We start from the raw sequence: 15,126 nt of genomic DNA on the forward strand, positions 1-15,126 counted from the left end.
AGAAAGGCTATTGCAAGTAATAGTCAATATGTACAATAGTTTTGACATTTCACAATTGCCTGAAAAATATAGAGAATATATGATGCAATTGTGCTTAATGTTTATTAAGAAAAAGTATTTTTAGGGATGCTAGGTGATACACTGGATAAAACACCAACCCCGGATTCAGGATGACCCAAGTTTAAACATGGCCTCAGACACTTGACACGTAGTAGCTCTATGACCCTGGGCAATTCACTTAACCCTCATTGCCCTACAAAAACAAAAACAAAAGAGAAAGAAAAGCATTTTGATTCAATAGAATAAAATGTTGCATATGGGTCCTTAACAAGGTCTTTCCAGTACAAACATCAAAGTCATTCATAATTCATTGAAATATATGACAGAAATAACCTGTTCAGTGATTCCCTGATAATAAACATCAGGCAAGGTATGTGGTCAGCACTGCACTGGGGGAAGTCCAGCACAGTTTTGAAGTTAGATTCCTTGTGAATGCGGAGACCTTCCAGATGCTCTTGTTTGCAAATAACACTGTATATAACTGGACAGACAGTACAGATGGACAATGGCCTGGGTCAAGAATTGAAAAGATGGAGATTGGTTTCTCTTAATTTTGAAAAATCACAAAGCACCTTTGCCACTCCTGAGCTTCTAATGGAAGCAAAGGCCCATCTTTTCAAATCTAGTGTTCTACCAGTATTTTTACATTGCACTATTGTTACCTGGAATACAACTTGCTCCAAAGGACCCAGCATGAACAGCATACAGAACATGATGGAAAGACAAATGGTGGGTATTAACAGGCTGAAGCATATAACAAGGACATTCAAAGAAAACTGGTTGAAGATATCATCAAGAGATTGGATTATGTGAAGAGAATGATGGGCTCCTCACATGGCTAGTATGAAGGAAAATAGTGGGAAAGCCACAATGTCTGGGAAAAGGGATGATGAATGGCCTCCAAAAAGTTGTGTAGGGGGGCAGCTAGGTGGCACAGTGGATAAAGCACTAGCCTTGGATTCAAGAGGTCCTGAGTTCAAATCTAGTCTCAGACACTTGACACTTACTAGCTGTGTGACCCTGGAAAGTTACTTAACCCTCATTGCCCCACCCCCTCCCAAAAAAAAAAGTTATGTAAAACTCTCATTTTGAATTTATGAGAGGACATAGGTAGAAGTCAGAGAGGCTATGAAGGCCTCAATCATCTGTGAGTTGTATAACTACAGAGAGCTCCCAAATCAGATAATTATAACAACAAAAGGTAGGTGGCATGGTACATAGAATGGTGGGCCTGGAGTCAGTAAGAACTGAGTTCAAACACTTACTAATTATGTGACCCGGGGCAAGTCACTTAAACCAGTTTGCCTGTTTCCTTACTTATAAAATGAGCTGGAGAAAGAAATGGCAAAACATTTGAGTATCTTTGCCAAGAAAACCCCAAAATAAGTTACAAAGAGTCTGACATGAATGAAAACAACAAAATGACAACAATAATAATGATAATAATAGCTAGATTTATTGGTGCACTTTATAAATTGTGAATCAATTTGCAAATATTTCATATTATCAAAAAGCCATTTAAGTATGCCTTGAAAGGCCTATAATCTCTGGAGAACTTAGCTCCCTTCCTGAGAAAGAATGGATGCTAAAAGAGAAAGTGGAAAGATATTTTTAAAATGTGGAAAATATTTGATGAAATTGAGGTAATTTCTAAAATGAGTCTTAGAAAACAATACATTGTATCAAAAACACGTCTAACCATATATAGGATAGCTTTAAAGCAACAAGAATTAGACACAGTCCAAGCTGAAAAGTTTTGGGTTTTTTTTTTGGGGGGGGGGAGGGAGGTACGCTACTGCCAGGAAAAGGAAAGCAAAACAAAAACAAAGAATCAGTCACTAAACTCATTTATAAGATGAGTCAAGTATATCAAATGAATGAAACTGTGAGTGAAATTTCCAGCATCCTTTGAGGAGCACTCTATGTGAGGATTAAGCCATTACTAAAACAAAGGATAATGTAAGACTAAGAAATAGACAAAATTATTACACTGGAGAAAGTGGGGAAGGATCATGATCTTTAAAATGCACACACACAAAAATGGGTGTTTAAAAACTAGGGGGAAAGGAAAGACTATTTTTGAGTATAAGATTTGGATTATATTTCAATTTTGTCCTGGTCTTTTCATAGATAATGTCCTGTATAATAATATTGGAAATTTGAAAGTCGTAATCTTTCCCCATCCCCCCTAAATGTTAATTCCAATAATCCTTAATAGAATATTCACTGGCAACTAAAGTAGATAGTTGCATTGTGGTTTCCATACTACCTAAGCATGCCCTTGATAAAGAACTTCAAAAATGTATTTTTTAAAACCGTTAAGATTTTTTTAATTCATCTTGTTATGAAGTAAAAATTGCCTTCTATTTAAAAACTTCATAATTGAATGAGTTACCAAATAGAATCATATATACACACAACAAACAAAAAAAACTGATACAACAAAACAAAGATCAGTCCTCCTGGTACATTAATTTCATTGTTTTTATTTTAATTAGTTCTTTAAAATCCTGCCTCGGGTTATAGAAACATAAGATATTTTTACTGTTTAAAACTAGGAAATTTGATAATACACAAGCCAAAGATAAGGTGTTAGGTCTCCAAAACCAGTTAATGATCCACTCACAAATAAACAACAAGTGTACCAACTTATTATATTCCAGTACGATACTTGATCTATGGAATGACTCAACTGTGATTTCAGAAACTAAGATCTTTATATTTCTTTTTTTTTGTTTGTTTTAAACAGAATGATTTTTTTTTAAATTCATTTCAAAATTGCTACAGGGTATGCATATTTTGGCTATATGGATTAAATAACCATTTCTTTAAAAATGAAGCATAAATGTAGACTGGACTTTGACAGTTGTTCTATAGTCTCTCCCACAAATAGAATTCCTGAGATGATTTACAAACTATTTCTCTGTGTGCTGTGCAAAATCCTATATAAATATTGACCTGCAGCACAGTGCCCTCTGGTGCACACAAAACAGAAAGTAAATCTTACAGTAATATAGTTTGCATGCACACACACACACACACACACACACACACACACACAAGCACAAATTCTAAACCAATCTTCCCTTATTTAAGAATTTAAATTCAATAAGTAGGCAATCTACTGATTTTTTTAAAAAATTCTTCATCATAGAACTATTACATGAAATCCAAGCAAATGACCACTTGTGTATTCCTCTAGTTCCTCAATTGATTGGATTTGGGGAAATGGTAGGTAAAAGCACCAATCAACATTGGGTGAAAACTTTAACTTCTTTTCTGAAACATATCCAAAATCAGATGCAAAATAAAAATTGAAAAGTGAAAAATTGCTTTTCTAGTTCACCTCAGCTTTGATTATTTCCTTTCTTGCTGCCCTTTACTCCACCTGTTTCCCCACCAAAAGCTTTGAAGTCTTGGGTATTTTCACTTATTGAGGTTGTTATTTCAACATCATAAGACTCATACCTCAACCAGTTCATAATATTTTTTTTCCATTTTTGTTGCTCTAACATAGCATAAGGCATAAAGCCAAAAGAATGAATATTAAACAGAAACAGAGCTCCCAGATTCCAAAGCTATTTACTTTTTTCATTTTAATTTTTTTGGCATCCTGGGTTGGGATGCAGCATTCTAGAATTTGTGAAGCACAAGTGGTCACTGCCATTCAATTTCTTTTCAAAGTACTTCAGATTCCCAATAAATACTTTTAAAAAGGAGAAAGCATGCCTGTGGAATGCAAAATACAATACCTACATACATATTTAGCAATGATGATTTTTCTAGGGCTGTGTGATTTAGTCCCCCATCTGAAACTTTCCCTTAAAGAAATCTCTTATTATTTATACACCACTTCTAGGATGATATCTCCGTAATTGCTTTCCCTTTGCTTCATACCTGTAAATCTTGTATCTTGTGCTAAATCCCTGCCGGCTTCTGTCCACAAAATCTGTGTATTCCTGGGAGCGATGGAAGGGTCCCTTATCAGAGAGGAGCCAGTCGAAGGGGCTTGTGGCATGCTGATCTGAAACAGCAGCAACTGCTAGAACCCAGCAATGAAGACTCAGTGCTATCCACTCCCATAGAGCCATCAGAGAGAGCAATTCAGCACCAGCACTGCACCGCCATATCATGCTTCCACAGGGTACTGAGAGCCTTCATTCTCTCGGCTTTCCCTCAACACCTAGACAAAATACACAGGCAATTGGTTAGTCCATAGAAGCTCAGATCATTCCTTACTATCAACTCAAGGATATGAAACCCTTCTTCTTCTTCTTCTTCTTCTTCTTCTTCTTTTTAAAGTTTTTTCAACTTTCATTTGGCATCAATCTCACTAAATTAAGCAATAGCACAGCTTTGGGGTATTTAGTGCACTTTTTTTTTTAACAATTGTGAGCCTTTTACTAAATGTTTGCTTTTCTTGTATTTATACTGGAAAACAAAGTGGCCATGCTATAATAGAATAATCAGTCTCAACACTGGGTATAAAATGGGTCAACTAAAAAATCTTAACAACCTGCCTATTGTGTTTATTTGGAATTGCCTAATGATATAAGGTATTTGGTGCTATAATACTCTTCACAATTTGATAGGCTTGCATCGTATGACAGGAACATTTAATGTATCACTCAGCAATGATGCTACAGTGAACTTTTTTTTTTTTTAGTGAGGCAATTGAGGTTAAGTGACTTGCCCAGGGTCACACAGCTAGTAAGTGTTAAGTGTCTGAGTCCAGATTTGAACTCAGGTACTCCTGACTCCAGAGCCAGTGCTCTATCCACTGCACCACCTAGCTGCCTACAGTCAACTTTTTAAATGTGTACAGTAGTAATATATTCCCCAGTGCTTTAATGCTTCTTACATAGTGTAAAACATAAATATATTTATATAAAATATAAAATGCACTATTTCATATATAGGATTCACCATAAGAAAAAAATGAAATTAATTATATTCCATAAATATATTTCCACATCTTTGAAAAACATTTAAGAATTAATCAGCTAGCTACAAATGCGGAAGGGTTCCACCAAAATATATATAACATGAATATGTGTCTGTACATGCATCTAGGGATGATTATACATTTTCTTCCCATCTTTCTTTGGAAATATTAGTTCTGTTCTGCTTGCTTAAAATAATATAATTAAATTTATGGCTGTGTCTTAATATTACACATTTATCTATTTTACATATACAAATATGCATACTTATAAAATTCATATACAAACACATAAAGAGAGACAATACAGATTATTTATAGACTAGGTAACAGATAAAATCATTTTATGTAACTCAGAAATAAAGCAAACAAGAGCTTTACCTCTTGTGAAGTGTATTGCAAATCAGGTTATGAAAGAAGCAATTTATATAGTTCATATGCTCTAAGCAAAATATTCCCCATAGATTATATTTGAATTCAATTTTATGCTCTTTACTTATCTAGCTCCTCAAATAAAGCACAAAGTTTCAGAATGGTCAGTCTGTGGATTTTGCTTAAATTAAGAGGCCTTTCAGATATTAAAGAGAAGAGCTTCCATAAAACTGAGATCTTTCTTCAAGAAGCAATATGAATACCAAATTACTTGTGAAATAACAATAATGTTTTGAAATTATATTAGTAAATTACTTCTCTTAAGTGTTCAGTTATAGAAACTGACACCCTTTAATTTGGTTTCCAGAGTGTAACCTAGGAAAAAAACAAAACACTATTTTACCATTGTCATATAGGCAGAATTAATCCACATCACAAATGTTTAAAATTGAGCATTTATACTGAACTGGTTTTATTTTACTTTTAGCATTTTGTAATTATAGGTCCTCTACCAAACTGAAATATCATTCATATTGGAAACAAATGGTATAATGGTAAATTCAGTATTAATTTCAAACATGAATTTATACCTTTTCTGGAAGGAAAAAAGAAAAATGAAGGGAACTATCGTAATCACACTTGCTAAGAGTGAAAAAAAGGTATTGTATTGCCAAATGTAATTATGAAGGAAAATGTTGGCTGTATGGACTTAGAAAGTCACTAATTTAAAATGAAGTCAAATTTTCCTAATCTACCATTAGCCAGTAAAGCAAACTTTTAACTTTTCAAAATTCAGGTACGTAGGCACTGAAACCTGACTCTTTTTATTCTAATACCCATGCATATATTACTTTTATTTTTGGCTCTGAACAAATAAGTTACAAAATGGGATTTTTCTTAAATTCTTCAACTTCCTCATTCTCAATCAATCTCTTTTCAATGTAAGAACATCTCTGGTCAAGCCTCCTACTTCCCTTTATTATTTCTCCCTCCCTCTCTCTCTTCCCTGAGGAACATGGTTGTGCAATACATTTGTTCTTGCGACTATTTTAAAGAATAAGTAGAACTTGGAAAATAGATGGCCAATGAAGAAAAATTACAGATTTATGTCTTCATCACTCTTTCTCCAATTCATTTTCACACAAATATGTATGAGTGACTGTGCATGTATACACATTCATGTACATTATACATAAACTGAACTTAGGATTTCATTGGCTTGGTAAATTCCCATATGAACGCTTACTTTTTCTCTCTTCTTCCCCTCCCCCCTCCCCCCCTCCCTGTGCGTGTGTGTGTGTGTGTGTGTGTGTGTGTGTGTGTGTATACATCTTTGAAAATAAAGATGAGTAACAGGAATGAAAAAGACAACACATATAAAAATGTTTTAAAAATATTTTCCTGAATGCCTACTATGTGAGGGACATCATTTGCTAGACTACTGGGTAGATACAAAATTGACTGAAGACAGGGTTCAGCTTATCATCAATATTGGGGACTTAGAGGGAAACATTAAGACAGATTCACTAATACAACATGGTAACTGCATTAGAGAATTACAAAGCAAAGGGCAATGTGAAGTCTGAAGCAGAACAGGTTGTGAAAGCTTCATGGAGGTGATGACATTGGAGTAGAACATTTAATTCTAAATAGGAATTCAATAAGCAAAGATGGGAAGGGAGGGTTTCCAGGCAAAGAGAAAAGCCTGAACATGTTATAACCTATATTCAGAAAATGGTCTATTTTCCAAAAAGATGAGTCTGTCTGAAAATGGACCAATTAGTCCTTAAATATAAAGAAACATTTATGGCCTTTCAAAATAAATTAGGTTCATTGACTCTGACTTCAGGGAAACACAATAAAACAAATCAATGATATTCAATAGAAGGTGCTGCTGAGACAGACTTTGTGAACCTGCTTTCATCAGTTAGAAAAGGAGAAAAGGATGATTTAACTAGATCTCACCTGAGCACGTATTTTGTTTTCTTTTTTATTCTGCTTATTGTGAGAAAAAAGTAACTTCATATCTGTATCTTCTCTTTCTAAGTATATTAATGTTTCTGTTTTGAATGGCAGATGTTTTTCCACATTTGGCATGGTCTAATAGCCACACTTATCTTGGCAGTAGCCAATATGCTAACAGCTTGGCTTCAAAATATAACTTCTATATGCACAACTGATTAAAAAAGCCACAGCAGTAGCATGAGTCCAACTAATATCCCAACTAGCAATGAAGAATTGCAGAAATTGTGGCCAGTGTGGCCTTGAAACAGAAAGGAACACAAGGGAAGGAAGACGGAAAAGTTACTAAGAGGAATTCCTATCAATCAACAATACATATTCATTAATCACCTATTATGGGCCAAACACTATGATAGGCACTTAGGATACAAATACAAAGAGTGAAACAATCCCTATTCTCTCTGGAGAGACATGTACATATTTTAGTACACAGGGAATAAACATAAATACAATGGAGAGAGAAAGGCCACTAACAGTCAGTGAGATAGGAAGGAGCAATCAGGAATGGTTTAATGTAGGAGGTGGTACTCGGGCTTCATCTTTAAGGAAAAGATGGATTCTCTAGCAGAGATGAAGAAAGAGTATGTCCAAGATATGTGAGATAGCAAATAAAAAGTTATGGAGACTGATATATTGTGTCATGTGTGAAGTATATCAAGAAGGCCCATATATCAAGAAGCCAAAGTGGGATGACTAAAAAATGTTTAGCTAAATCTTTTGAAGAAAGGGAGGAGAATGTAGAAAAATATACTTGACTGTATCTACGTAAGTTGGCTAATAAATGAGAATGAATGTGAAAAGGTGCTGGTATGCTGTGATTGGAAGGGGGGAAAAGTCAGAAAACCAAATACAGTTGTATTTAAATATCATTTGATAACACTGAGCTATTTAGGAGGATGAGAGCCTGAGGGGCAGGGATTATTTTGTTCTGTCTTTGTATATACAATGACTGGCTGGCTCATAGTTAGACATTTGGCATTTGTTCAGTGAATGGATGGATAGGAAGAAATGTACTATTTCATGAAAAAAAAAAACTTTTGTAAAGAGCGACAATATTAAAACTTCTCTGTCTTATCAAAGAAATAGTTCCAGATAAGTGTCAAGGTTGAGAATAGTGTACTCATCAATTATCAATTCCCTCTCAACAAATGCAAAGCAACATAGACTTACTTGATTCAAGTTCATCATTTAGAATCCCTTGACTTGAAATCCATGTTTTCTTAGAGAGACCACAAACATATTTTACTAAACATGCAAATTACTAATAACCATTTGAATAGGATCCCTTTCATGATAGAACCATGATAGTTTCTTAGTGGAACTTATTTAGACAAGTATCACTCAAACATTTATCATAGCATTACAAAGAAATGACAGCTACAGCTAAAGTGGCATACATAAAAAAGGGGTAGAAGATTGTTAACAGAAAACTAGCCTTAGACTTAGAAGATTTGGGTTCTCATACCAACTATCCTACTTATACAAGCTGAATTCCTTTAGTACAATTCTGTTTTCCAAGTTTCCATCTCTTTCCTCATCTTTAAAATAAGGGAATGCCATTATATCACCTCATAGTTACCCTCCAGCTCTAACGTTCTAAGATTATATAATATATATGTTAATGTTAATCCTTTTATTAAAAGGCATTAAAATCAATCCTTCCTCATCCAAGGATCAAATGTAGATTCCCAGAGTCAAGATCAAAGGCTGTTCATTTTGGGGCAGGGATGAGAGTGGGAGAGAAGACGTTAGAAAATTAGAAAATATTGAAGCATCAGTACACCTTCTATAAAATCATAATGAGGATGATGAGGTTCACACACAAACACACAGAAAGATGCCTTTGATGAAAATGTAACAAGGGAAAAGGAAGTGCTTTCACAGGTGATTTTCTATAACAGGCCATATCTGCAGAAAATCACACAAGTATCTATGAGGTGTGAAGACTATAGATTCTACTATGTTTATTCTTTGTTGATTACAACATTCATATGCTTTGGTTTGGTAGAGCAAATCTTTGAAATCTCTACACAGAGAAGGAATCTCTAGGGTATTAAATAAGTCCATAATAGATACAACAATATAATTTTGTACATCTCCTCTAAGTATTGGCATCAAGTGGTGATGTGTGGGAATACACATGCTCACTAATGGACTTCACAAAGGATGGTTGTTCTTTGTCATGGAGGATGCTCTGTGCAAAATATCCAAATAGAAATTAGATCTCCTATGGATGGCAAGATTATTCAGATGCTTCTATTTCAAATGACATTGTGTTGTCTACTTCAAATCCAAGAATACAATATGAACTCTCTTGAATGATATTAGAAGTCACTCAAAACAGACTGACAATATACACATCTGAAAAATCAAATGAATAAAAATGCCTTATTGCTCAGGATATAACTATATATGTATATATTTACATATTTATATACACACATGTACATGTGTGTGTCTGTAGAAAATGGACAATGAACTGAGGTCAGAACTGAATAGGAAGGGAAAATTATGTTGGATTTTAATTGAGAAATAGCATAAGGCTATTTGCCTCACCCTAACCCCAATCACAAAACCTATTTTTATATCAATATTCTCCTAGTGATACTATTATATGTCTGTGAATTTTCAAAAGCCATTATTTCAGTAAAACCAAAGTTATAGGCCACCCAAAAGGAAATAGTAAGATATTGGTGATAACTGAGGTGTAGCATGTTAAAAATAATAAACTACATATAGAAAAAATGGCATAAAATTATCAAGGACATGGTAGTTATATATAATGATAGTAAAGAAAAACATATGCGGGAGTACAAAGTCTGCAATGATATCCATGAAATACTCAAAGGACCAATGGAAGGCCTTCAATGAATTATTAGGTAGTATAAAGAATTAATTGTTATTTGAAGTTTTTATGACCCCATCTTTTTTGGCTAGAATTTAAAAAAAAAAAAAAAAACCTCAGCACATACACTGGTCTCTGGGGCTCCACAAACAATACGGTGCTCCACCCACTGGTTGTAGCTGTCACCATGGTGCTGGCACCTCATGGCATCACCACTCACTGACGGCTACATGGGTCAGCTGGCCACTCTGACAGTCACATGACTGTGCTCACTAGGATTCCAATCATAATTTTGCCAGGCCCATGTAGGCATTGGCGAGTGGTGATGACGTGAGGTGCCAGCGCTATGGTGATGGCTACTACTACTGGATGGAGCACCATGCAGTTTGTGGAGCCCCAGAGACCAGTGCGGGTGCCGAGGTTTTTTAAAAAAATTCTAGCCAAAAGATGGGGTCATAAAAACCTCAAATAACAACTAATTCTTTACAGTAGTTACTCTATAGGAAGACATGTATGAGAGAATTGTAAAGCAATAAAACTTGTTACAACATACACTATTAGATTCCTCATCTGTTGAAGTATTAAAACAAGAAAGAAGTGACCAAGTCACTCATCTTAAAGAATCCTGTCTTATCAGTCAATAACTCCTGAGATGCTTATATATTATTCTTTTGGGGGTTTTGCGGGGCAATGAGGGCTAAGTTACTTGCCCAGAGTCACACAGCTAGTAAGTGTCAAGTGTCTGAGGCTGGTGCTTTATCCACTGTGCCACCTAGCTGCCCTCTTATATATTATTCTTAAATTTTCATTCAGGAAATATCACCTATAATATGACATATTATTTATGCTGTATTTTAGCCACCCCCCAGCTCACCAGTGTATTTCTTTATCCTTTCATTCCAAAAGCTCCTGCTCCTAGCAATGACCTGTGCTAGTGAAGAGTGTTCAATGATAAAACAAAATATAACTAAACAACCAAAACAAACCAGCCTCTGACATCTTGGAACTTACAAATATTACAAAGACTTCTTTTAAAAATTTTACAGGACTAAGTTGTGACAATTATTCTTTGGGGGTTTTTTGCAACAAATAGGATTGATATTAAATACCAAATTGAAAAAAGCAACAGTTCATCTAGTATGTCTCATTTTACAGAGGAAAAAATTGAGAGTTGAACCGACTTGCCCAAAGGTCATTCATCTCTAGCTCTCCTAATTCCTCCTAGTCCAGTAATCTATTAACTATACCAGGGTGCCTTTGTACTGCCCGAGGCTGATTCTATCAAAAACAATTTCATAAAATAATAGTTTAAGTCTTTTGCAAGACTCGATAACATAGAGTTTTAGAACTGGGAGTGATATTAACTATGATCTAGCCCACTTTCCTCCTTGTAAAGATAAAGAAACTGAGCTTGTAATGATTTTGGTCAAACAATCAATTACCATCTAGTGACAAGACCACGAATAGGGCCTTGATCTCCTGGTTGCTATCCTTGTCCTACTACTACCACATCCAAGTATCTTATCACTATGAGCCCTGGGCCTGAAGTTGGGAAAATCTGAGTTGGAATCCAGCCTCAGACACTTACTAGCTGTGTGAGACTGCACAAGTCATTTAACCTCTATTTGCCTCAGTTTCCTCACCTGAAAAATGGGGATAATAATAACCTACCTCCTAAGTTTGTTGTAAGGATCAGATGAGATATTTGTAAGAAGTGTTTAGCATAGTGCCTGCCACATAGTAAAAACTATGTAAAGATTAATTGTTATTTTTGTTATTATTAGTAGTAGTCATGTCTCACTTATAAAACATTCAATGTTAGGAATGAAAAAATAAATATTCATATCTAAGAAAAAAATCCATACAGATCCTGATTCTGGAAATGTTCCTTCTACCTATGATTGTTCTCTTCAGCATATTTCCTTTTTATTACTATTACTAATATAGATGAAAATTTTAATTTATAAAAAAGACAAGGCTATAAATCCCCCCCAATAAAGTAGTCTGTTAAATTTATCCATGGTAATATTGGAGGATATCAAGAAAGTAAGAAGTATAATTGCCAGCATTACCTGTTCCATTTTTTTCTGTGGTGATGTCATCTTCATAATTAGAGTTTGTAAAAATGTCAAATATTTTCATTTCAGCAATTTCCTTCAGGGTTTTTTTTTTATAATTTTTTTTTTTTTTGCAGGCAACGGAGGTAAAGTGACTTGCCCACGGACACACAGCTAGTAAGTGTCAAGTGTCTGAGGCCGGATTTGAACTCAGGTACTCCTGAATCCAGGGCCGGTGCTTCACCACTGCGCCATCTAGCTGCCCCCTTCCTTCAGGGTTTTTACAGTGACCCAGTATACTTCTCATGAGGAAAAAGTTAAGCATGAATTCCTCTTAGCAGGAGTACAGAATAAAGGATAACATATTTATTATCATATGGTGGGTTTTGTAAACCTTAAAGCTAAAAGGACCTTTTTATTAATGAAAAGCCAAAACCAGTGATAATCCTAGATGGCGTTTCATTATTGTTGCTGTTGTTGTTGTTGTTGTTGCTAATGTTGCTGTTTTTATTGTTAATGTTGTTGTTTTGCCTCCCACCAAATTTTTAAGGTATTATATTTTATGATATTTTAAATTTGACTGTTATTTCTTTTAACATGTCTAGCAGATGGATATTGCAGGCATTATTCCCAATATTGATGACATGAAGACAGATAAGTTAAGGGGCTTGCCCGTGGTCACATAGGTAATAAGGAAGGAAGCCAGAATATTAACTTAGTTCTGACTTTAAGTACTGTATCTTTCCCTGTGCCATGCTTATTTATATTCCCTTACCGATGGTAATTGCTCACTAACATTTTGATAACTTATGTTCATTGGAAGTTACCTCTGAGTAGTCTGATAATATCAAGAATGAATCATATTAGAATAAGAGCTCACTCATAGAATGGAAGTGAGAAGCATCATATGACTTGATCTGAACTTATTGCAAACAAATCACCATTAGTATAAACATTATGGAAGACCGCACTGAGTGACCTCTATGCTATTCAGAGAGAGTGCAATGCTGGAGGTGTCTGACCTCTTAATTTAATCAATCATATTATAGAATGGCCCACCTGTATTACTATAACCTCCATTTCAATCAAGAGAGTAACAAAATCTGCCAGTGTAAAAATGATGCAGGTGGTGGCTGGTGATGTGAGGCATGATATTTCAGTAAAGAAATGCCTTGTAATATTTTCCTGAAATACAATACCAGATTTTTGATTAAGGTCAGATTTCTTCCTGGCCCCTAACAGACTGGATAATGGAAGTGGATATGAGGGTCACTTCTAGCATGTATTCATTGAAGCACAATTTTGAAGGGCTATCGTCAAAAAACTTGGGAATATATTTCAAAGATATTTTTTATAATCCTACTTGATGATTAGGTGCTTTTGGGGTAGGGAAAGCAGACAGCTGTAAAGGTGTTGTTTATCTATCACAATGGAAAGCTCAAATATATTGAACACATCCAAACCTTTCTGGACATAATCTATCCTATATTTGACTTAATGTGTTTACTTGTGGGTTTATATTACTTATTACCTCTCTATATATATTCCCAAATATGACTTTGGGAAATATATGGAAAAGAAAATGCTTTAACTGGAAGCTGTTTATAAAACATTTGTCATGATTCATCATTTTTTTTTTACTCCAGAGGTAGATATTTAAAGGAAAATAAAAATATTTCCCATTTTTGATAATATCCCTACTGCAAAAACAAATCTCCCTTCTCTTCTCTCCCCTCTTCTCTCTCCCTCTCTTCTTCTCCTTGCCCTCCCCCCCAACATAGTGTTTATTCCTAGAGTAAGGAAATAAGATATCATACTAGGAGGTAAACTCTATGAGGTTAGAATCCATATTTTACTTTATCTTTGTAAATCCCCAGATTTTAACCTTTTGTTCTGCATAGTTATGTTAAATTGAAATATTCCATCACTGACCAGAAGTCACTTCAAAGTGATTCAAGTCCACTGATTTCATCAATTCTGTGAGCACTTCTCTAAACTCTCAAAAAAAGTCAGTTTATACATTGTTTGGATTAAAGTCCTATATTTTCTGACAAATCACCTTTTTTGGAAATAAAGATAAACAGGATTCCTATCTTTTTTACTAAGACAACCTATGCTAGTTCTGTATCTTCTGTTTATGAATGGAAAGGATTTCTATTTGTGCCTTAATATTTATTATTGTAATTTTCTGTTTGGTTTCATCAGAAGAATTAATTTGAGGGGCTTGTTTTGAGGAGCACTGTAAAAGTTCAGGCTTGCTTTCGAATTGCACTCATGGAATCTTTCAAGTCATTTAACTTCACTAAGCCTGTACATCAGTTTCCTACTCTTTATTTATTTTAGCTGATGAGGCAATGCAGTGTCCCTGAATTACAACTTTAAGTGTTTTCCATCTTAATGAGAGTTAGTATTTCTCTGGGGAGTGAATAGCGTTAAGGGAACTAATCTCCTGCTTGATCTTGTCAATAAAATCTTGTCTTACCAATAAAGAGGAACTTAAGTGTGAGCATCTGACAGTGGGACTGATTGGGGAGGATAGAGGAAAGTGAATGAGACTAAGAAGTATTCCATTCTTCAAATCTCCTTAGTACAAATGTAAAACTGTTTTTAAAAGTCAAATGCACAGTGGCACATCTATCTTAACAGTAGGAAGCAATAAAATAGGAGATCATGAAAAATGTACTTTAGTAGATATGACTCAAATCTCCTACAGGAAGCCTCTCTCTATCCCTCTTAATTCTAATGACTCCCCTCCATTATTTCCCATTTATTCTGTTTGTACAAATTTGTTTGCTTATTTTTTCCCCTTGTTAAATTTTGAGCTCCAT

General features: G+C 34.8%; 1 protein-coding gene across 5 annotated transcripts in view; it reads right to left on the reverse strand.

Annotated features, from left to right (window-relative positions):
- The window catches only part of BRINP3 (BMP/retinoic acid inducible neural specific 3), a 551,226-nt gene that overhangs the window by 521,658 nt on the left and 14,442 nt on the right, over positions 1 to 15,126 (reverse strand). For 4 of the 5 annotated variants that reach the window (XM_043962623.1, XM_043962625.1, XM_043962622.1 and 1 more), the window contains exon 2: positions 3,958 to 4,243. In XM_043962623.1, the coding sequence (XP_043818558.1) occupies positions 3,958 to 4,193 (236 nt within the window). In that variant the 5' untranslated portion in view covers positions 4,194 to 4,243. Of the gene's footprint in view, positions 1 to 3,957; positions 4,244 to 15,126 lie in introns of those variants that run through there. The other variant, XM_043962626.1, reaches the window with a different exon arrangement.

The sequence above is a fragment of the Dromiciops gliroides genome, chromosome 4, assembly GCF_019393635.1.
Source record: "Dromiciops gliroides isolate mDroGli1 chromosome 4, mDroGli1.pri, whole genome shotgun sequence".
Classification (NCBI taxonomy): Eukaryota; Metazoa; Chordata; class Mammalia; order Microbiotheria; family Microbiotheriidae; genus Dromiciops; species Dromiciops gliroides.